Source organism: Sminthopsis crassicaudata, chromosome 2, assembly GCF_048593235.1.
Source record: "Sminthopsis crassicaudata isolate SCR6 chromosome 2, ASM4859323v1, whole genome shotgun sequence".
NCBI classification, from domain to species: Eukaryota; Metazoa; Chordata; class Mammalia; order Dasyuromorphia; family Dasyuridae; genus Sminthopsis; species Sminthopsis crassicaudata.
The window spans coordinates 260,669,292-260,691,463 of NC_133618.1; the positions used below are offsets into that span (position 1 = coordinate 260,669,292).

The following is a 22,172-nucleotide window of genomic DNA, read 5'->3' on the forward strand; positions in this document are numbered from 1 at the left end:
ATTTCGCCCCCACCTTGAAAAATACAAGTTCCTTGAAAGTGGGGACTATTCTGATGCACTCTTTTTTTTGTTTCTGTATTCTTAGTGCTTAATAACATGCCTTAATATTTGCAAAAATAGTCAATTAAATTTCCATACAAATGAAATTGATCTTTAAGAATGGGTGTTTTCTTTCTTGTCCTTAATATAAATTTGTCTTTTTTTAATTAATAGTTTTTATTTACCAGATATATGCGTGGGTAATTTTACAACATTGACAATTGCCAAACCTTTTGTTCTAATTTTTCCCCTCCTCCCCCCCCCCAAGATGGCAAGTTGACCATTACATGTTAAATATGTTAAAGTTTAAATTAAATACAACATATATATATATATGTGTGTATATGTATATATATATATGTATATACACATATACATATATATATATATTTATATATACATGTCCAAACAGTTGTTTTTCTGTACAAAAAGAATCGGACTTTGAAACAGTGTACAATTAGCCTGTGAAAGAAATAAAAAATTTAGGCAAACAAAACTAGAGGGATTGGGAATTCTATGTAGTGGTTCATAGTCATATCCCAAACTCCTTTTGCTGGGTTTAGCTGGTTCAGTTCATTACTGCTCTAGTGGAATTGATTTGGCTCATCTCATAGTTGAAGATGGCCACATCCATCAGAATTGATCATCATATAGTATTGTTGTTGAAATATACAACAATCTCCTGGTTCTGCTCATTTCACTCAGCATCAGTTCATGTAAGTCTCTCCAGGCTTTTCTGAGATCATCCTGCTGGTCATTTCTTACAGAAAAATAATATTGCATAATATTCATATACCACAATTTATTCAGCCATTCTCCAATTGATGGGTATCTACTCAGTTTCCAGTTTCTGGCCACTACAAAGAGAGCTGCCACAAACATCCTTGCACATATGAGGTCCCCAGTAGTAACACTGCTGGGTCAAAGGATATGCACAGTTTGATAACTTTTTGAGCATAGTTCCTAAATTTGTTTTTCTTATTAATTTCCTTTTAGGTAACTTCTATAACCTGAAGTAATGGATCAGAGAAATCATTCCAGAGTGACTGAATTTGTGTTGGTTGGACTCTCCACTTCCTGGGAGCTCCAGATTCTCTTCTTCATACTCTTTATATTGCTTTATATGGCCATTGTAGTGGGAAACCTTCTCATTGTGCTCACGGTGATCTTGGAACCTCTTCTACACACACCCATGTATATGATGCTGAGTAACCTTTCAATTCTTGATATATGCCTGGCTACCTATGCAACCCCCAAGATGATCATTGACTTTCTTGCAGAATTAAAAACTATTTCCTTTGAAGGTTGCATGGCCCAGATATTCTTGCTTCATGTCTTTGCTGGTGGTGAGATGGTGCTTCTTGTGGCTATGGCATATGATAGATATGTGGCCATATGCAAACCCCTATACTATACAACCATTATGAGTTGGAACAAATGCATAGGACTTCTGGTGACTTCATGGGTAATTGGGATTCTGCACTCCCTGAGTCAGCTGGCCTTTACTATAAATTTGCCTTTTTGTGGCCCCAATATAGTAGACAGTTATTATTGTGATCTTACTTTGGTCATCAAACTAGCCTGTACTGATACTTATCTTCCGGAAATACTAATGCTCTTGGACAGTGGTCTAATGGGGGTGACTTCTTTTTTCCTTGTACTTATTTCCTATACTGTCATCCTAGTCACCGTCCAACGTCATTCATCGGCTGGTATGGTTAAAGCACGTGCTACATTGACTGCACACATCACTGTGGTGACCCTCTTCTTTGGACCATGCATTTTTATTTATGTCTGGCCTTTTAACAATTTCCCCGTGGACAAGGTTTTTTCAGTGTTCTCTACTATTTTTGCTCCAATATTTAATCCAGTAATCTATACTTTAAGAAATAAAGAGGTAAAGACAGCAATGCAGAAACTGAAGAGCCAGCATGTATCAGGCAGATTTTTCACTTGATTCCAGTTTTGACTAATGCAATACCTTGAACAGATCTTCATATCTATTTGAGCCACTACCCTTTCTTCTTTCCTGTGATACAATGTTTATTTCACCTTTTAGTAAATTTATTTATAAAATTGAGAAGAGTTTATGTACTGATATATTTTCAGTTTATGAAATTGTGAAAATTTACAAGAAAAGGTGAAATTAGAGTAAAAGCTTTATGAAAAGCCCAAATCTAATTCTTTGTTGTTGCACTATCATTTCTGACTCTTTGTGACCTCATTTGGGGTTTTCTTGGCAAAGATCTGGAATGGTTTGTAATATTCTTCTAAAGTTTATTTTATAGATTAAAAAAAATGAAGTAAATAGGGTTAACTGACTTGGCCAGGGATACATAGGAAGAAGAGTCCCCCTTACTCTAGATCTAATACTATAGCCTGCCCTATTTTAACTCTTTCTAGCTGCTGTTACATAGATCTAGCAGGATTTCACAAATTATAATATTAAGTATCATAGTTCTATCATATTGCATCCAATGAATCATATAATCACTGAAATTGGGAAAAAGAATGAACATTAAATGAGAGATTCCCAAAGCAGGTAATTATGAAACTTGTAGCTCCTATTAAAGGTGTTTTGTCACTGTGTATAGATCAACATTCCTCCACTCCATCTTAGCCATGAACAAAGATGATGATAGTCTTGTTCTTGCAATCACCCACAAATTCATTACTTTTGTGTTCAAGCATTCTTAAATTCCTCTTTCTACCCATAATTCTTTGCCTTTCCACATAGTCCTCTACTTTCCCTTACCAAAGTTTATATCCACATTATGATCTTTAAATAGTAAATTCCTTAATTCTATATCAGACCATCATCCCTGCACTGACCGCTTTCTCTTCTTTTCCTCAACTTGATTCCTTGGTAAATGAGTTCAATTCTACACAGTACATTTTTCTTGAATTCCTTGCCCCCTTAAAATATCACTGATCATATCTTTATAAGCCTCAGTCTTGGATCCCTTTGAAAATCTTCTGTATTCCTTCTTACACTCCTGCTGCCTAGTGAAGGTGGAGAAAATTATGTAATCATTATGAATGGATTCACAACAAAGTTATATATTATAATACACCCAATTTCAATTGGATTGTCCCAGTTACTGGACAACCCTCCTCTAACTCCATCTCAATTCACTCTCCTTTTTTCAAGAGTTCTTACAAACTTTTTCATCTCTTCACCAACGTCTCATGGCTCCCACTACTCCTACGATCACAAATAAGAAGTTTGCTTCATATTTTACAGAGTGAAAAAAATGAGGCTGTTTTCTGTGAGCTCCAATTTTTCCCTGCTTGCTCATCACATATCATTTGTATACCTTTTACCACAATCTCCTCCATCTCTGACACATATGAAGAAATTATGTTACTTCTGACTAAGACAGACTCCTTTACTTGCATAAGTGATCTCAAATACATTCCGTCTTTTTCAACAGATCTCATGCTCTGTCATCCCTTTAATTCCTTACTTATCTTCAGTCTCTTCTTGTCTACTGATTCCTTCCCTGCTGCTTACAAACATGTCTACTTCTCCTCCATCATCAAAAACCTCTCACCTTAGCCATCTATGCCTGAAAATTATCATTCTATATATCTTTTCCCCTTTATGGTTAAACTCATTAAGAAGCCTGTTGACTGCTTTTAATAATCTGGTTTCCAACTTCCTTCATTCAGCACTGTGCTCTCCAATCAACAAGTCTCTCTGGATGTGAACTCAGAACTTGAGTTAATTGGATTGATCTCTATTCACTTTGTTACTTATAGACTTTGAAGAAATCTAGTATTTTTAGGGACTCCAAAGTTTCATCTACTTGGAACTGGGGAAGTAGTACCAGAAGAGAAGACCTTGATAATTATTAGAGGATTATCAGAAAAGTTGACCTCACACCTGTGGGTGGATCCAAGAATAGTTATTTTACCTATGAACATGTAATGAACTTTTGAAGACTGTAAAGCTAGGGAGACAATATAGCAAAGAGTAGGCAGGCCTTGATCTGAGTTTTTCTGGCAACTCGCAGATCAACACTAGATCAAGTCTCTGAAATGATTTTGGAGTGACAGAACACACAAATATTACACATTTGCAGCAAACGATGTTTTGGAAGAACTTCAGAAAAATCTATTTCTATCAGGTGGGAGATAAAGGGGGAAAGAAATGGAAGAATGCAAGCAGCTGACTGCAGACCCAGTGCAGTGACCTAAGGCAGTGTGGTCTCAGTATGTTGGAGAATTTACAGGGACACTCTCAGCCAAAATACAGTAGCATTGCCTACTCTTCTAGTTCAAGAGCCATTGATCAGCAAATTATCTGTGAGACATCCAACAGAAATACAAAAGGCAACTAGTGAGCTTCCAAACTTCAGAATAATGCAGGACTTGGCCACACTTATCCAGCACGTGAAGGAAGACAGCAGGACCAGCCAAGGGCAGCAAAAACACTGCTGTTGCTTATGGAGAAAGCTCCCCTTTGTTTTAAGAGCAGACCTCAACCCTTAAAAATGAGCAAAAAAGCAAAAACAAAAACAAAAACATAAACAAACCTCTCATCATAGATAGCTTGTATGGAGAAAGAAAAGAATGGCCTCAAATTCTAAGGACATTAAAGGCAAATAATCTGTATATGAAGCCCTAAAGTATGATATGAATTGGTCCCCATTTCACAAGGCTGTCTTGGAAGAATTTTAAAAAGATCTTAAAAGAGTTAGAAGAAAAATGGGGAAAGGAAATGAGAACATTGCAGTAAACACAGAAAATATCTGAAGAAAACTCCCTTAAAATAAATTTGATGAGAAGGAAAAAGCATATAACTTTTATTGAAAAAGAAACTAACTCATTGAAAAACAGAATTTGTGAAATGGAAAAAAATCCACTGAACAAAATAACTCAAAAATTCAATTGGTCAAATGCAAAAGTAGATTAAAAAGCTAATTGAAGAAAACAATTCAATGAAAACTAGATTTGAACAAATGAATGTAAATGACTCAATGAGATATCAAGAATCAGTCAAACAAAACCAAAAAAGTGAAAAAAATAGAAGAAAATGTAAAATACCTCAAGATCCAAGAGAGATAAACTAATAATTATTGGACTTCCTGAAAATCATGATGATAAAAAGAACCTAGACATTATCTTTCAGGAAAATATTAAGGAAAAGTTTCCTGATGTCTTAGAACCAGAGGGTAAAATAGTCATTGAAAGAATTCACCAATAACCTCCTGAAAAAATATCTCAAAATGAAAACTCCAAGAAATATTGTAGCTAAATTTCAGAATTATCAGATCAAAGGGAAAATATTGCAAACAGCCAGAAAGAAACAATTCAAATATGAAAGAATAGTCAGGATTACCCAGGACATAGCAGCTTCCATTTTAAAGCATCAAAGAACCTGGAATCTGATATTCAGAAAGGCAGAGGAACTTGGATTGAAGCCAAGAATCAACTATCCAGACAAATTGACCATTATCTTTCAGGGAAAAAAGGTGGGCATTGAATGATATAGGTGAATTTCACTTATTTCTGATGAAAAAAAGAAAAACAACTGAACAGAACATTTGATCTCTAAGTATAGAAATCAAGAGAAGCATAAAAAGTTTTAAAAGGAAAGAAAAAAATAGCTTTCTTTTAAAACTTAAAAAGCTTACATCATTTTATGTGAAGATGGTATGTTTAATGGGCCAGGGAATAATAGACCAAATTAATTGGAAACTAAATCATCAGATCCTAAAGAATGAGTGAATTAAAGAATTAAAGATTGAAACAACAATTCATATACACAATTGATAATTTCATCCAAGAGAATGAAAATTATGAGACAACATATAAAAATTTTTGGGATGCAGTCAAAGTAGTTCTTAGGGGAAGTTTCATATCTCTAGATGCTTGATTGTTGAAAACATAGAAAGAGAAGATCAATGAATTTGGCATGCAACTAAAAGACCTAGTAAAAGAACAAATTAACCCCCCCCCATTAAATACCAAACTTGAAATTCTCAAAATAAAGTTGAAAGTAAAAAAACAAAAACAAAAACAAAAACAAAACTATTGAATTAATAAACAAAACTAAGAGCTGCTTTTAGGAAAAAACTGACAAAATAGATAAACTTTTAATTAATGTGATCAAAAAAAGGACAGAAGAAAATCAAATTGTTAGTATCAAAAGTGAAATGGGTAAACTTTCCACCAACAAAGAGGAAATTAAACAATAATTAGGAGCTGTTTTTCCCAACTGTATGCTAATAAATCTGATCATCTAAGTGACATGTATGAATACTTACAAAATATAGATTGTCCTAATTAACAGAAGAGGAAATAAATTACTTAATTAGTCCCATTTTAGAAAAAGAAATTGAACAAGCAATTTAGCAACTCTCTAAGAAAAAATCTCTGGGGCTAGATGGATTTACAGGTGAATTCTATTTAAATAACAATTAATTCCAATACAGTGCAAACTATTTGTAAAAATAGGGAAAGGAGTCCTAACAAGTTTCTTTTATGGCACAGACATGATACTGATAACCCAAACTATTCTCAATAAGATCAGAGGTGAAAAAAGTTTGCCCACTATCACTATTACTATTCATTACTGTATTATAAATGTTAGTTTTGGCAATAAAAGAAGAAAAAGAAATTAATTAGAGTAGGTAATGAGGAAACCAAATGAGCACTCTGCAAGATGATATGATGGTATCTTTAAGGAATCTTAGAGAATCAACTAAAAATCTACCAGAAAAAATTCACAACTCTAGCAAAGTTGCATGATACAAAATATAACTATAGAAAACTTTGATTACTTTGCCTGAAAACTGCCTGTTTTATATCCTTTGACCATTTATCAATTGGTGGATATTTTATTTTTATAAATTTGGCTTAATTCTCTATATATGTGGGGAAAAAAGGCTTTTATTAGAACAACTTGCCAACCAAATATTTTTTCATAGCTATGATTGCTGTGTGTTTTCCTCCATCCTATTTCCCCTAATTTATTTTATTTTGTCTCTCCTTTCACTCAGTCCATCCTAGAAAGTATTTTACTTCTTTTGCAGTCCCCCATAATATACTCTCCATTCTTTCAGCCCCATCCCTCTCTTATCCATTTCCCCTCCTACTTTCCTACAGGGTAAGATAGATTTGTATACCCAATTGTGTGTGTTATTCCTTCTTTGAATCAATTCCAGTGAGAATAGGTTAAAATTCTTCCTTCTCTATCTCTGCATTCTCTCTTCCATTGCAAAAGCTCTTTTAAGTCTCTTTTATGTAAGATAATTTATCCATTTACTCTTTACTGTGTTCCCAGTACATTGTTTTTTTCTCACCACTTAATTCCATTGCTTTTAGATATCATTCTGTCCCATTTAACTTACACTTGTGTATGTATACTCTTTCTAATTGCCTTAATAACGATATCTTAAGAGTTACAAGTATCACCTTCTCATATAGGAATGTAAACATTCTAGATTTATTGAATTCCTTGGACTCCTTTTTACTGCTTCTCTTGAATCTTGCCTTTGAAAGCCAAATTTTCCATTCAAGTCTTGTCTTTTCATCAGGAATTGTATTTTATTGAATATCCACCCACCCCCTGAAGTATTATACTGAGTTTTACTTGGTAGGTGATTCTTGGTTGGAATCCTAGCTCCTTTGCTTTTATATTCTAAGTTCTCTGATTCTTTAATTATTAAGTATTTAATTATTTTAAGTATTATATTCTAAGTTCTCTGATTCTTTAATGTAGAAGTTGCAGAATTTTGTGTTATAGTGACTGTGGTTCCATGCTATTTGAATTGCTTTTCTGGCTGCTTACAATATTTTGGGAGCTCTGAAATTTGACTATAATATTACTAGGAGTTTTCATTTTGAAATCTCTTTTGGGAAGTGATTAGTGGATCCCTTCAATTTCTGTTTTACCCTATGCTTCTAGAATATCAGGGATAATTTCTTGAAAGATGATGTCTAGGCTCTTTTGTTTTGTCATGGATTCCAAGTAGTGAATAATTTTTAAATTATCTCTCGATTTATTTTCCAATTCAGTTATTTTTCCAATGAGATATTTCATATTTCTTCTATTTTTTTTTCATTCTTTCAATTTTATTTTTTTTTGAGTCATTAACTTCTATTTTCTAAATTATAATTTTTAAGGATTTATTTTCAGTGAACTTTTGTCCTTATTTCCCTCATTTGGCCAATTTTATTTTTTAGGGATTATTTTTCCAGTGAATTTTTGTACTGCTTTTTCCATGTAACTAATCCTGCTTTTAAAAAAGTTATCTTCATTTTGGGGCTCTTTTTACTTTTCATTTTTTTTATTTTTAAGATATTATTTTCATCTGTAACTTTTATTCCTCCTTTACTGAGCTATTAATTTTTGATTTTATTTTCTCACATCCTGCATCACTGTCAGAATTGTCCCAAGTTCTGGGCTTTTTATGCTGTTCTTTTCAGATTAAGTTCTGGGAATCTGCAAATTTTCATTTCTTCCAAGGTAGTATAATCAAAGCAGAAGTGTGTTTAGTACTCTTCTGGCTTGTATTCTGGTCTTTAAGAGACCATAAACATCCTTTTTGTTTTGTTCTGGAGTTGTGACCAGGGTCCCTTTTTTCCCATACCCACTAATTCTGGTGTGCTAGTGCTCCTTCTAGCTAAAGGACTATGACCCAGGACTCTTCCCTGGATCTGTACATGAACAATGCAACAGAGTCTTGAACGTAGTGCAAGTAAAGAAAGCCCTATAGTCTCCTTCTGACCACTTGTGAGATACCTTTATCATTTTTGCACTGAGAGCCCTGGAAGATTCTTTTCCTAATTGAGTTGCCTTAAACATCTGCTGCTGGCTTACCAAAATATTGCCTGTGCTAGAATGACTTCTCTGAAAAAAATCAAAATCAAAAGGCAACATAGCAGAATGGATAAAGAACTGGACATGAAATCAGGAAGCATTTAGTTCAAAATCTAATTTTGATATAATAAACATTTTAACTATTGACAAGGTATTTACCCCCTGTCTCAGAGGGTTCTTGAGTAGAATTTAGGATATTGGGAAACTTGGATAGGAAAAATGCATCTTTAATTTTTATTAACTTTTAACAGAAATGTACATTTTTTTCTTTTTTTCTTTTTTTTTTTTCTTTTGTAAAAGGCGCTTTTATTATGCCTGAACTGTTCCTTTAAGAGAACTGAAGATTTGTTAAAGATACATAGATGTGAGGAAGGAATTCAATCCAGAAAGAGGGGGCATTGTTTACTTGTTTGGTCCATAATTGTAATTATTACATTGTCCTATACATTGTAATAGGAGATGATAAATATTAAAGCAAATTAGAAAGCTGTTGGGGGAGAACAACTGCTTGTTCAGTTATTTTTCTTTTCTTTTTTTCTTTCTTTCTTTCTTTTTTTTTGATTAATTCATTTATTTATCTATTTATTTATTTTTTTATTAATTTTATAATTATGACTTTTTTGACAATACATATGCATAGGTAATTTTTTTTTTTACAACATTATCCCTTGTACTCCCTTCTGTTCTGAATTTTCCTCCTCCTTCCCTCCATCCCCTCCCCTAAATGGCAGGCATTCCCATACATATTAAATATCTTATAGTATATCCTAGGTACAATATATATGTGCAGAACCGAATTTTGTTGTTGTTGTTGCAAAGGAAGAATTGTATTCAGAAGATAAAAATAATCTGGGAAGAAAAACAAACAAAAAAAATGCTCATAGTTTACACTCATTTCCCAGTGTTCCTTTTCTGGGTGTAGATGATTCTGTCCATCATTGATCAATTGGAATTGGATTAGCTCTTCCCTATGTTGAAGATATCCACTTCCATCAGAATACATCCTCATACAGTATCATTGTTGAAGTGTATAATGATCTCCTGGTTCTGCTCATTTCACTTAGCATCAGTTGATGTAAGTCACTTCAAGTCTCTCTGTATTCCTCCTGTTGGTCATTTTGTACAGAACAATAATAGTCCATAACATTCATATACCACAATTTACCCAACCATTCTCTAATGGATGTATGTATATATGTTTATATTTATATATATATATATATATTTATAGTATTTATGTAATAGGCATATAATAAATGTTTCATAAAATGAATTAAATTATTTTAAATAGCGATAAATATATCTGTGCATAATTAGTATTAATCTGAAAACTGCACGAAGATATTAGAGGGAAGAAAGAAAGAGAGAGCAATATATTGTTTTCATTTATTTTGATTCCCTCTTATTTCTCCTCTCTTAAGGTTATCTCTAAGCAGCTCTGGCACCTGTGTCCATGGATGGAGCTAATTCCTCTGTTGTGTCTGAATTTGTGCTGCTGGGGCTCTCCAGTTCTTGAGAACTTCAGCTTTTCTTTTTTTGTCTTCTTCTCCCTGTTGTACGGGATGATTATCCTGGGCAATCTTCTCATCATGGTTACAGTGACCTCTGATGCTCGCCTGCACTCTCCCATGTACTTCCTGCTGGGGAAATCTATCCTTTATTGATATCTGTCAGTCCTCTTTTGCTACCCCAAAGATGATTGCAGACTTTTTGAATGAACACAAGACTATATCCTTCAATGGCTGTATAGCCCAAATTTTCTTTATTCATCTTTTCACTGGTGGCGAAATGGTGCTGCTTATCTCCATGGCCTATGATAGATATGTGGCCATATGTAAATCTCTACATTATTGTGACCATCATGAACTAGTAAGTCTGTATTATCTTAGTATTAGCCTCCTGGGCTGTTGGGTTTGTGCACACCATAAGCGAATTGTCATTTACTGTGAATTTGCCTTTTTGTGGACCTAATTTAGTGGACAGCTTTTTCTGTGAACTTTCGAGAGTGACCAAGCTTGCCTGCCTTGACTCCTATACCATAGAGATATTAATTGTGGCCAATAGTGGGATTCTTTCCTTAAGCACTTCCTTTTGTCCATTTCATATGTAGTCATTCTGGTCACTGTTTGGTATAAGTCTTCTGCTGTAATGACTAAGGCATTTTCCACATTGAGTGCTCACATAATGGTTGTGGTCTTATTCTTTGGGCCCTGTATCTTTATATATGGCCTTTCACCACCTACCCAGTGGATAAAATCCTTGCCATATTTTACACCATTTTCACCCCTATCTTGAACCCCTTTATTTACACATTAAGGAATAAAGATAAGAAGGCTGCCATGAAGAAACTTGTAAGTCGAAAACTGTAATCCAAGATTTCTGAGATATCCCTCATGATGAGACTTTCTCTGTATTAAAACATACATCCTGTAAAGTTATCCCTGTGCAACCCTTACTATATTTTTCAACTATTATTGCTGATTGCTGTTATACCTTTTATCATCATTATTACTACTTTTCACCTTTAAAAGACAGATATGTGCAGGGGAGCAGTATCATAACTCATGGGATGTTGAAATTTAAAGGAACTATAAACATATATTTTAATGCCCTAAGTTTACAGATAAGGAAATGAAAGTCAACAAAGGGAAAGTGATGTCAACAACAAAACAATAAACAAGCACTATATATATATATATATATATATATATATATATAGACAATATATAGAGAACTGACCCTAATTTATAAGAAATCAAACCATTCTCCAATTGATAAATGATCAAAGGATATGAACAGACAATTCTCAGATGATGAAATTGAAATTATATCCACTCATATGAAAGAGTGTTCCAAATCACTATTGATCAGAGAAATGCAAATTGGCTAAGATGACAGGAACAAATAATGATGAATGTTGGAAGGGATGTGGGAAAACTGGGACACTGATGCATTGTTGGTGGAGTTGTGAAAGAATCCAGCCATTCTGGAGAGCAATTTGGAACTATGCCCAAAAAGTTATCAAACTGTGCATACCCTTTGATCCAGCATTGCTGCTATTGGGCTTATATCCCAAAGAAATACTTTGGAGGGGAAAGGGACCTGTATGTGCCAAAATGTTTGTGGCAGCTCTTTTTGTAGTGGCTAGAAACTGGAAGATGAATGGATGTCCATCAATTGGAGAATGGTTGGGTAAATTATGGTATATGAAGTTTATGGAATATTATTGCTCTGTAAGAAATGACCAGCAGGAGGAATACAGAGAGGCTTGGAGAGACTTACATCAACTGATGCTGAGTGAAATGAGCAGAACCAGAAGATCGCTGTACACTTCAATGTTGTATGAAGATGCATTCTGATGGAAGTGGAAATCTTCAACATAAAGAAGATCCAACTCACTTCCAGTTGATCAATGATGGACAGAAATAACTACACCCAGAGAAGGAACACTGGGAAGTGAATGTAAATTGTTAGCACTAATATCTGTCTGCCCAGGTTACATGTACCTTCGAATCTAATGCTTATTGTGCAACAAGAAAATGGTATTTACACACATCTATTGTATCTAGGTTATGTTGTAACTCATGTAAAATATATGGGATTACCTGTCATCAACAGGGAGGGAGTAGAGGGAGGGAGGATAACTGGGAAAATGAATACAAGGATAATGTTATAAAAAAATTACTCATGCATATATATTGTCAAAAATTATAAATAAAAGAAAATTGGTAAATTGTTATATTATGATTCTAGGTTATACTGTAACACATGTAAAATGTATGAGATTGCCTGACATCTAGGGGAGGGAATAGAGGGAGGGAGGGGAAAATCTGGAAAAATGAATACAAGGGATAATGTTATAAAAAATTACTCATGCATATATACTGTCAAAAATGTATAATTATAAAATTAATTTAAAAAAAAAAAAGAAAAGTTGTGATATAGTAGAAAGAATGCTGGGCTAGGAATCAAGGGAACTGGGTTAGAATTATAATCCTGAAAAAATCAGTTGATGTTTCTGAGTCTTAGTTTCCTCATCTATTAAATGAGGATAATTCTACCTAACTCACGAATTTGTTTTAAGGAAAGCATTTGACAAATTATAAAGTACTATTATTTTTGTCCTTATATTTTTCAATTGATCAGTGGACATGTTTTTTTAAATGGAAATATTCATTCTTCATATTTTGGTTTAGAGATATTTTGACCCCCCAAAAAAGAGCAATAGTGTATGTGTGTATGTGTGTATGTGTGTGTGTGTGTGTGTGTGTGTGTGTGTGTGTGTGTGTGTGTGTGTGAGAGAGAGAGAGAGAGAGAGAGAGAGAGAGAGAGAGAGAGAGAGAGAGAGAGAGAGAGAGAGAGATCTTGTAATTATTTATCTGGAAGAAAGTCAAAAGTTAGCAGAATAATAATTATTATTTTGACTTTAAATTTTTTTTTATTTCTATTATAGTGCTAACACTGATAAAACTAACCCTTGCCTTTTTTGCTCCCTAGAAAGTTACTTTGCATAATTTAATAATTCCCACTGCAGGATGATTCTCCAAAGGAGGAGGGTACATATCTCCATAGTATAAAGATTGTGTAGCTACTTGATAGACTGTAGCATGTTGCTACTTCAGTAATTGAAATTGTTACTCCCAAGGGGCTTATAGTATAGCAGAGTGGACTATAGGAAATCAATTTTAAAATGCATTAAACCACTAGAATATTGCATAATTTCCAGTGTGGAAATACTTATATTAATCACATATATTTAGAATAAAATTAAAAGACATCAGTCAGAAAGAAAGAAAAACCAAAGGACTGAAAAGCAAGATTTTTGAGAACGTAAGTACATATGTTGGAATTCTATGTCTGTTTATGTGGATGATTTAAGAATGTGCCAATAGGCTTCAAACCCTGAACTCCTTTCTCTAAAGGGGCAAATTGGTAGTCATGAAGCTTGAGATTTGAGGTCAGTTTGAACCTTTCTCTAAAGGGGCAAATTGGTAGTCATGAGGCTTGAGATTTGAGGTCAGTTTGAAGACTACTGGTAGGGGTTCTTTGTCTCCTTGAGACCATTAATGACACTTTCCTTTTCTTGTGGCCCTATTCTTGTACTTTGAATAAATCAAAGATATCCTTGGTAAGGAAAAAAGCAAAATATGCTGTAATACCTAGACAAAGGGAAAGAGCATCAAAGCCATTTTGCTTTTTTCCTCCCATTCCATTCCTCGGATTTTTATTTCAGAACTTTTTAATGACTAGACATCTGGAATTTTAGAGGGAACACTGTGCAAATACAAAGACTGGCTTAGGTGAGGAAGAATGGTGTGATGATCAGAAAAAAAGGTTTGAGTATTTTGGATTGAATCTTTGCTCTGATATTTAGACAAGTTGCTTCTTCTCTGTGAACCTAATTTATAAAAAAAAATTATCATAAAACCTACTATGTGCTAGGCACTGTGCCAAGTGCTGGAGAATAAATATTAGACTAATGCTTGTGCTTCCTTCCTAGATTATTGTGAGAATGAAAAACATCACATGATGCGCGTAAAGTTCTTTGTAAATTAGTAAGCACTATGGAAATGTAAAGCCATTATTACTAGAGAAGGTGAAATTTCTGTTTTTTTAACCATCCAAACATCAAAGGATAATTGTAATTCAAGTCAAAGAAAAAAATTCTTATATAATAAGTATCACTAGCTCTTTATGAATAAAACTCAATAGGAGAACTCAATGGGGGTTGGAAAGTAAAGCTGAAAATTGCCTTAAAGCTCATTTCACATGGAAAAAAAATGAGACTGTTACTTGTCCTAGGTCACATAGGTCAAAAGAAGTCAAAGTCAAATCCTTTGCCTCCACCTCCAATATACATTCTACTGGACCACACTGCCATCTTCACTTCTTTTAGGTTAGATTTAGTCTTAATATCACAGTGAAGCAACAAGTCACTTCAGATTGAAAAACTGAGCATTTTAAGTACTATTGAGAAATTTCCTTAACCCTAAAGTGTTCTAAAAATAATAAACTATGATGACTAGGAAACTACTTGATTTTAAAGAAAATTAAGGTGCCCTACATGAGTTTTTCAATATTTATATAGTACTATCATACAACAATATTCTTTTTCTTAGAAAAAATGTTGTGACAGCAATGGAATGACCATCACTGAATTTTTCATATTTCAGATAAGGAAATTAATAGAAAGGTTGAATAACTTCATGATAATTGCAAAACGAAATCAGTGGCAAAGCCTCTTATATCTAATTATCAGCAAATACTACTATGTTAATTAAAAATAATTTTGAGAATTATTTGATATACATTATTTCCTTTGTACATCAGAAATCTTGTGAGTAAAATAGCCCATAATTCTTACCTCATTTTATAGTTGAAGCAACTAAGGCTCAAAGACTTAGTTATTGTCACACTGCCAATATGTGTCATTGGCAGAATCTGAATTCAGGTTTTTCTGACTCAAAATCAGACACTCTGCTCATCAACAATGCTCTGTTAGATCCACATCAGTATAGTCAGATCTACTGGATTGATTGCCCATCATTAGCAGTTGACAGTCATTTGTGAAACTCTCCAGCATGTTAGAACAAAGTAAACAGAAATTTAATACAAAAAGGAAAATGGAAGCTAGAAGACATTCAAAATTTCTTTTATGGGAGATACTAGAGCTATTAAAGCTGAGGTATATAGAAGAACATGCACTAATGCTAACAACAATTTCCACTTTCCTGTAACAACTCCCTTTTATTGTCCTTATCCTTTTCTTCCATTTCTCTTTCCTTATTTCCTTCTCATTGTTGCTATAATATTGGTACAAACATGATATAAGAAATTCCATTTCCTCCATGATTTCCAAAGTTACATTTTTAATATTTCTTTCAAAAATTAAATCAAAAATCTTTCACTCTAGGGATTTCTTCCTTCTTATCATTGCTAGTACTTTGCTTTTAGAGATAGAATACTCTCCTAGATTAACTTCAGAATTCAGTGAATAGATTTTGATCTGATTCCCAAAGGTTTGAACTCCATCTGGTGGACTGGTATAGCTATTATCTCATTAAACTCTCATTATATTTAACAGAGTCCATGGCATCATTGATTTAGAACTAAAAGTGACTTTGGGTCATCTCTTCCATTCCCCTCATGTTGCAGATCAGAAATAGAAATCACTTAAATGATTGGACCTAGGACAACTTTTTTTTTTTTTTTTTAATCAGCATTTTCCCTTCACAGTGATAAAATATTGTCAACCACCATACTGGTGTTAGACAGGAATCTCTGAATATTGGTGTTATATTTCAGCTCAGGACTTTCAAATTTAATATGTATATTCCTGAAAACTGCTGTCTTTAATGGTATTTTATGTATTAATATTTCAATATAGCTACATGCTCTAGGCATGTTTATAGAGAAAAGAGAAGTGAGAAAGAGAAAAATAATGTGAGAAAACAGATGGAAATTGTTGAATGGGGAAGTATGGATAGCTAAAAGAGCCCTGCTCAGGGAATCAGAATGCCCAATTTGGTCACTAATTGGCTATGGGGCCTTAGAGAAACCATTTAATATTAAGAATTAAGTGATGATCACTTTCATCTCTGTCACAATATCTTTCTTTTTATATATATAAATTGTCTTTATTATTAAAGTGACTTCTCATAAGATAGTTACATTATTCAAATTTAAGATGTGATCCTCATACAACAAAAAAAGAATTATTTTATGATTGGTATTAAGATAGGACTATGCTTCATACATGTAGTCAGATAAAGGATATGAGTATTAATTATTAAAATAAAAAGAGATAACATAGTAAGGATGCCCACCCAAAGATTCCACGTATTAAAAAAACAAAGTATGATTCAGTTATAATGCTATCTTACACAATATCTTTCTTACAACAGACATGTAGATTTATGATAGGGGCATATACTTTTTTATTAATTTTATTATTATAAAATTTTTGACAGTACATATGCATGAGTAATTTTTTTCTTTATAACATTATCCCTTGTATTCATTTTTCCAAATTTTCCCCTCCCTCCCTCTATTCCCTCTCCTAGATGACAGGTAATCCCATACATATTAAATGTGTTACAGTATAACCTAGATACAATATATGTGTGTAAATCCAATATTCTTGTTGCACATTAAGTATTAGATTCCAAAGGTATAAGTAACCTGGGTAGAAAGACAGTAGTGCTAACAGTTTACATTCAATTCCCAGTGTTCCTTCTCTGGGTGTAGCTGTTTCTGTCCATCATTGATCAACTGGAAGTGAGTTGGATCTTTTTTTTTTTTTTTTTTTTTTTTTTTTTTTTTAATTTTAGGCTGGGGTTAAGTGACTTGCCCAGGGTCACACAGCTAGGAAATGTTAAGTGTCCAAGACCAGATTTGAACTCGAGTCCTTCTGAATTCAAGGCTGGTGCTCTATCCACTACGCCACCTAGCTGCCCCCACCACCTAGCTGCCCCGAGTTGGATCTTCTTTATGTTGAAGATATCCACTTCCATCAGAATATATCTTCATACAGTATTGTTGTTGAAGTGTACAGCGATCTTCTGGTTCTGCTCATTTCACTCAGCATCAATTCATGTAAGTCTCTCCAAACCTCTATGTATTCATCCTGCTGGTCATTTCTTACAGAGCAATAATATTCTATAACATTCATATACCATAATTTACCCAACCATTCTCTGATTGATGGACATCCATTCACTTTCCAGTTTCTAGCCACTATAAAAAGCGTTGCCACAAACATTTTGGCACAGAGCATATACTTTTTAAGAATCATGTAGCATTTCTTGGTTTTCTTTAGAGTTCAGGAGCTTCTTTTCAAGATATCTTCATGGATAAGGAAGTTATTAGATAGGATTTTATACACCTGTATTCTTCCAATATGAAGCTAAATGATGACTTTAGTTTTCTGATCTCTAAAATGTGTGTTGTAATTAGAGAAGAACAGGCTGATTTTTTTTATAAGATCATATAAATAAAATGTATTTAACAAAATATATATTGATGTTTAGAATAATTGCACATGTCTAACCTCTGTCAGATTTCATGCTATCTAGGGGATGGGAGGGAGGAGAAATATATTCAATACAAAGTTTTGTAGAGGTCAATGTTGAAAAATATCTTTGTATATATTTAGAAAAAATTAAAAAACTATTTAAATAAAAAATATTGAACAGTTAAGTCAGCAGAATTGAGCCAAATACACAAGCTAGATAAAATAGTCTCTCTCCTTGTGGAATATATAATTCAAAGGGGATAATAAGATTCTGATACATTTGATGTTAATACATAAGAATGCATGATAGGTTCATTAGAGAGTTATAAAAAATCCAAGGGAAGTTCAAAGTAAAAAGCTTTTATAAAAAGGGTGATTTGGTTAAACAGGCATTTGAATTTGGATTTAAAGACTGGGTGAAAATTCAACAGATGATGAAAAAGAGGGAGGATATTTCAGTCACAAAGAAAAATATGAGAAAATGCATAAAAGTGGAAAAGCATGGATTTGTTTGGGATTCCACAAGTAGTCTTTTGGACTGGAGGACAAAATGTGAAAAGGGGAATTATATGACAAAGCTGAATTAATGTCTGATTATGAAAAGGCCTTGATTGATGGACAAAAGACCTTGAACTTTACTTGAAAAATAATAGGGAGCTACCGAAAATATCAAGCAGAGGGATGACATAATGAGATCTATAGGAAATTATTCTGGCAGTGATATGAAAAATAGGTTTGGAAGGTGATAAAGTAGAGGCAGAAATTCCTCTCTGTAAGCTATTACAACAATGGAGCTGGTTGTTAATGAAGAACTACGTTTAATAAAAGAAGTAGAAATAGAGAAGATGATAAGATACAAGAAATAGTATGGAGGTAGAATTGATAGAAATGGATTATTTATTGGATATGAGAAATGAAAGGAAAGGAATAAGTCAAAATAAATAATATGGACAGAAATAGTGAAATCAGAAAGAAGAACAATTTTGGGAGAGGAAAATAGTAAATTCACTTTAGGACATGTCATTTGAGGTGCTGATGAGACTTGCAAGTAAAGCTCTTATGGGGGCAGTGTGAGATGACAGTTTCTTAAAGGAAAGTTCAAGATCTAACATATAGATGTAGGATTCTGGTTTGAAGATGGTAATTAAAGCTAAGAATATTAATTAAACTAAAAAGAGAGAGAGATGAGAAAAAAAGATCAAAAAAGAACTTTGGTGAATACTGGTGTCAAAGAATCAGGAAGAGAGCAAGTCAGCAAATGAGACAGAGAACAAGAATGCTTTTACAGACATTAGAGAAAGGTTAGGAAAATTTAGTATTTCTGAAATCAAAAGAGAATGTGGGCAAAAGGGAGTGGCTATAAGTTATGCTAAAGCCAACTTGTCAAGGAGGATACTATGGTGAATTTTGCTTAATCCTCATGAATAAAATGAAAAAGAAACTCATTTTAGAAAAGTTAGACTATCTCCCCAGCATATAGTCTTTCTCCTTCATTCTACCTTGTCTATGGTAGTATGGTATAAAGGAAAAAAACAAATAAACAAACCATGGATTTAGAATTTGAAGATTTAGGCTTGTGCTATGGCTTAGACATTTACTTTGTGAATGGATTAGGCTTAATCAGTTATTCTTTGTTATTTTAAGGTCTTTCAGGCCAGATACTATTCTATCTGCATTGCCTAATGCCTTAGTGTATAGTACCACTCCTGGAATACAATTAATGCTTAATAAATGCTTATTTATTTATTTATTCATTCATTCATGAAAATACTTTCTATCAACCCTGTAGCAGAATTTTTAAAAGTTATGTTGAAATGATCATTAGAAGTGGTAAAAGAATGTATAAAAAAAGCTATTGTGTTAACTAATTGTCCTAAAAATTGCTCTCCTCATAATAATCCATGTTCCAAATAAAATAAAATTTCATTTATTCAGACTGGCTTTCAAAATCTTTTACAATATGACTCCAGTACTCTAAATCTTACTCTTACTACTCCCTGAGTTGACCATTTCTATTCTAGTCAGACTGGTCCACTAAACATACTTTTCCACAGTACCTTATTTTTAACCCTCATTCATATAATTTCCTATTTCTGACATGCTTAACCCTTCTTTATTTCCTATTCAAACCTCTTAATTGTTCTATAGCTAGGTCAAGTTTTAGTTCTTCTGTGGAGCTTCTTTACCATTGTACCCTAAAATGAGTTATTTTAGATTTTTAATTTATCTACCTTTCATTTGTCACACACACACACACACACATATGTGTGTGTGTGTGACAAATGAATATATATATAGATAGATATCTATCTATCTATATATATAAAATCCATATAATTTATCTTTTTAATGTGTATATCTCAATTCCACTTTAATATGTCTACTAGAGTACACTTAGGATTGGGAAGATGAAAAATAGAGGAAATAATCATCTACTATTATATTGTGTATATTGGAGCATGTAGAGTATCTACTAGGGTATTATAGAGTATAATAGAGTATTGTCCTCCATATGTAATAAAAAGCTCAAAATGCTTATTTATTGATATTACACATGGTTTTATTATAAATGAATAAAACTGCAAAGTAACTATTTACCTGTATAAAAGAATCAGGTTGTTTGTAATGGAAATCATTACACAGTCTGTTAATTCTTTCTTTTCTGATTTTCTTCTCTTTAGGTGGTAACAACATATAGACTGATTAAATGGCTGGAGGAAATCAATCCATAGTGTCTGAATTTGTATTGCTGGGCCTCACTAATTCTCGGGAACTTCAGTTTTTTTTCTTTGTGATCTTCACTATAGTCTATGTGGCATCTGTATTGGGCAACATTATTATCATCCTCACCATTGCCTCTGATTCCCATTTGAACTCTCCCATGTACTTTCTGCTTAGCAACCTCTCTTTCATTGATATCTGTCAGTCCAATTTTGCCACGCCCAAGATGATTGCTGACTTTCTTGTTGAGCACAAGACTATCTCCTTTGAGGGCTGCATGGCCCAGATCTTCTTTCTTCATAGTTTTGTTGGAAGTGAGATGATTTTGTTGGTAGCAATGGCCTATGATAGATTTATAGCCATCTGTAAACCTCTACACTATAGTACTATTATGAATCGGAGACTCTGCATAATTTTTGTGGCTTTGTCTTGGACTGTGGGGATTCTTCACTCTGTGAGCCACTTGGCCTTTACAGTAGACCTACCATTTTGTGGGCCTAATGAGGTAGACAGTTTTTTTTGTGACCTTCCCATGGTGATTGAATTAGCCTGCATGAATACTTATGAAATGGAGATTATGACACTAATCAACAGTGGCCTGATCTCTCTGAGCTGTTTTCTGGCCTTAATTATTTCTTATATTGTTATATTAGTCACTGTCCGGAGCCGTTCCTCAAGTGGTTCCTCCAAGGCCCTCTCCACCTTAACAGCTCATATCACAGTTGTAATTCTTTTCTTTGGGCCATGCATCTACTTCTATATCTGGCCATTTAGCAGACTCTCTGTAGATAAATTTCTTTCTGTCTTTTATACTATTTGTACTCCTCTCTTGAATCCCATTATCTATTCCCTTAGGAATGAAGATGTTAAGTCTGCCATGAGGAAATTAAAGAGTCGGTATCTCAATTCCTGGAAATATTAGATGACCACCAGAGACACATTCCCTAAAAAATCATAGCTACTGAATTAGGTTGTTTTCTTTACTATTCTCCCTAAAATGAGAAAAAATTTGGATGAAATTTGTTCCTTATTTCTTCTGATAATGAGGATTAATTATGATGATATGATGAATTAATCATCAATCTTGACTAATATGAATTTAACTTAAAAAGAGAATATATTGATTATTATAAATTATCAAGTTTCCTCCCTTTTGCACAATCAGAAAAGTGGAAGGATTTTGCCCTTCAAGTGGAAAATAAAAAGTAGTTCCAGAAGGATGTGTAACCTGGAGAGAGAAAATGAATATTAAAATAATATTGAGTCCTAATCATAGATTTTCATGTTCTTTGAAAAAAAGGAAAAGTAAGGGAGAATCAAGTTTCAATCTATACCTACTCTAAATTTGTTAAGTTGATTTTTATACTTGACTGTTTTCTGCCCACAAATATGAAATATCCTTGGTAGAATAGAGGAAAACCTACCACCAGAGGACCAAGCATAATTTTTTATTTTGCCAAAAATAAAGCATTGTGGAATGAGTGATGGAGAAGTAGGCATTTGTTATTGTTCCCAGGGTTTTTATTTGTACAGTATGACAAAAATAGTCAACCTTGTTCATGTGTGTTA

The 22,172-nt window shown here is 33.4% G+C and overlaps 2 protein-coding genes and 1 pseudogene across 2 annotated transcripts; all 3 read left to right on the plus strand.

Annotated features, from left to right (window-relative positions):
- The first annotated feature begins 1,054 nt into the window (after positions 1-1,054).
- LOC141553415 (olfactory receptor 4K15-like) lies at positions 1,055-1,996 on the plus strand. The gene has a single exon (XM_074285082.1). The coding sequence runs from the start codon at positions 1,058-1,060 to the stop codon at positions 1,994-1,996; it is 939 nt and encodes a 312-aa protein (XP_074141183.1). The 5' UTR covers positions 1,055-1,057.
- An 8,317-nt stretch (positions 1,997-10,313) lies between these two features.
- Positions 10,314-11,286, plus strand: LOC141553416 (olfactory receptor 4K5-like; annotated as a pseudogene).
- A 9,303-nt stretch (positions 11,287-20,589) lies between these two features.
- Positions 20,590-21,525, plus strand: LOC141552775 (olfactory receptor 4K1-like). Its single transcript, XM_074284772.1, has one exon. The coding sequence runs from the start codon at positions 20,590-20,592 to the stop codon at positions 21,523-21,525; it is 936 nt and encodes a 311-aa protein (XP_074140873.1).
- Positions 21,526-22,172: the final 647 nt, after the last annotated feature.

Bases quoted from the DNA above. Each gene is read 5' to 3' on its own strand.
- LOC141553415 (XM_074285082.1), top strand. From the start codon at position 1,058: ATGGATCAGAGAAATCATTCCAGAGTGACTGAATTTGTGTTGGTTGGA.
- LOC141552775 (XM_074284772.1), top strand. From the start codon at position 20,590: ATGGCTGGAGGAAATCAATCCATAGTGTCTGAATTTGTATTGCTGGGC.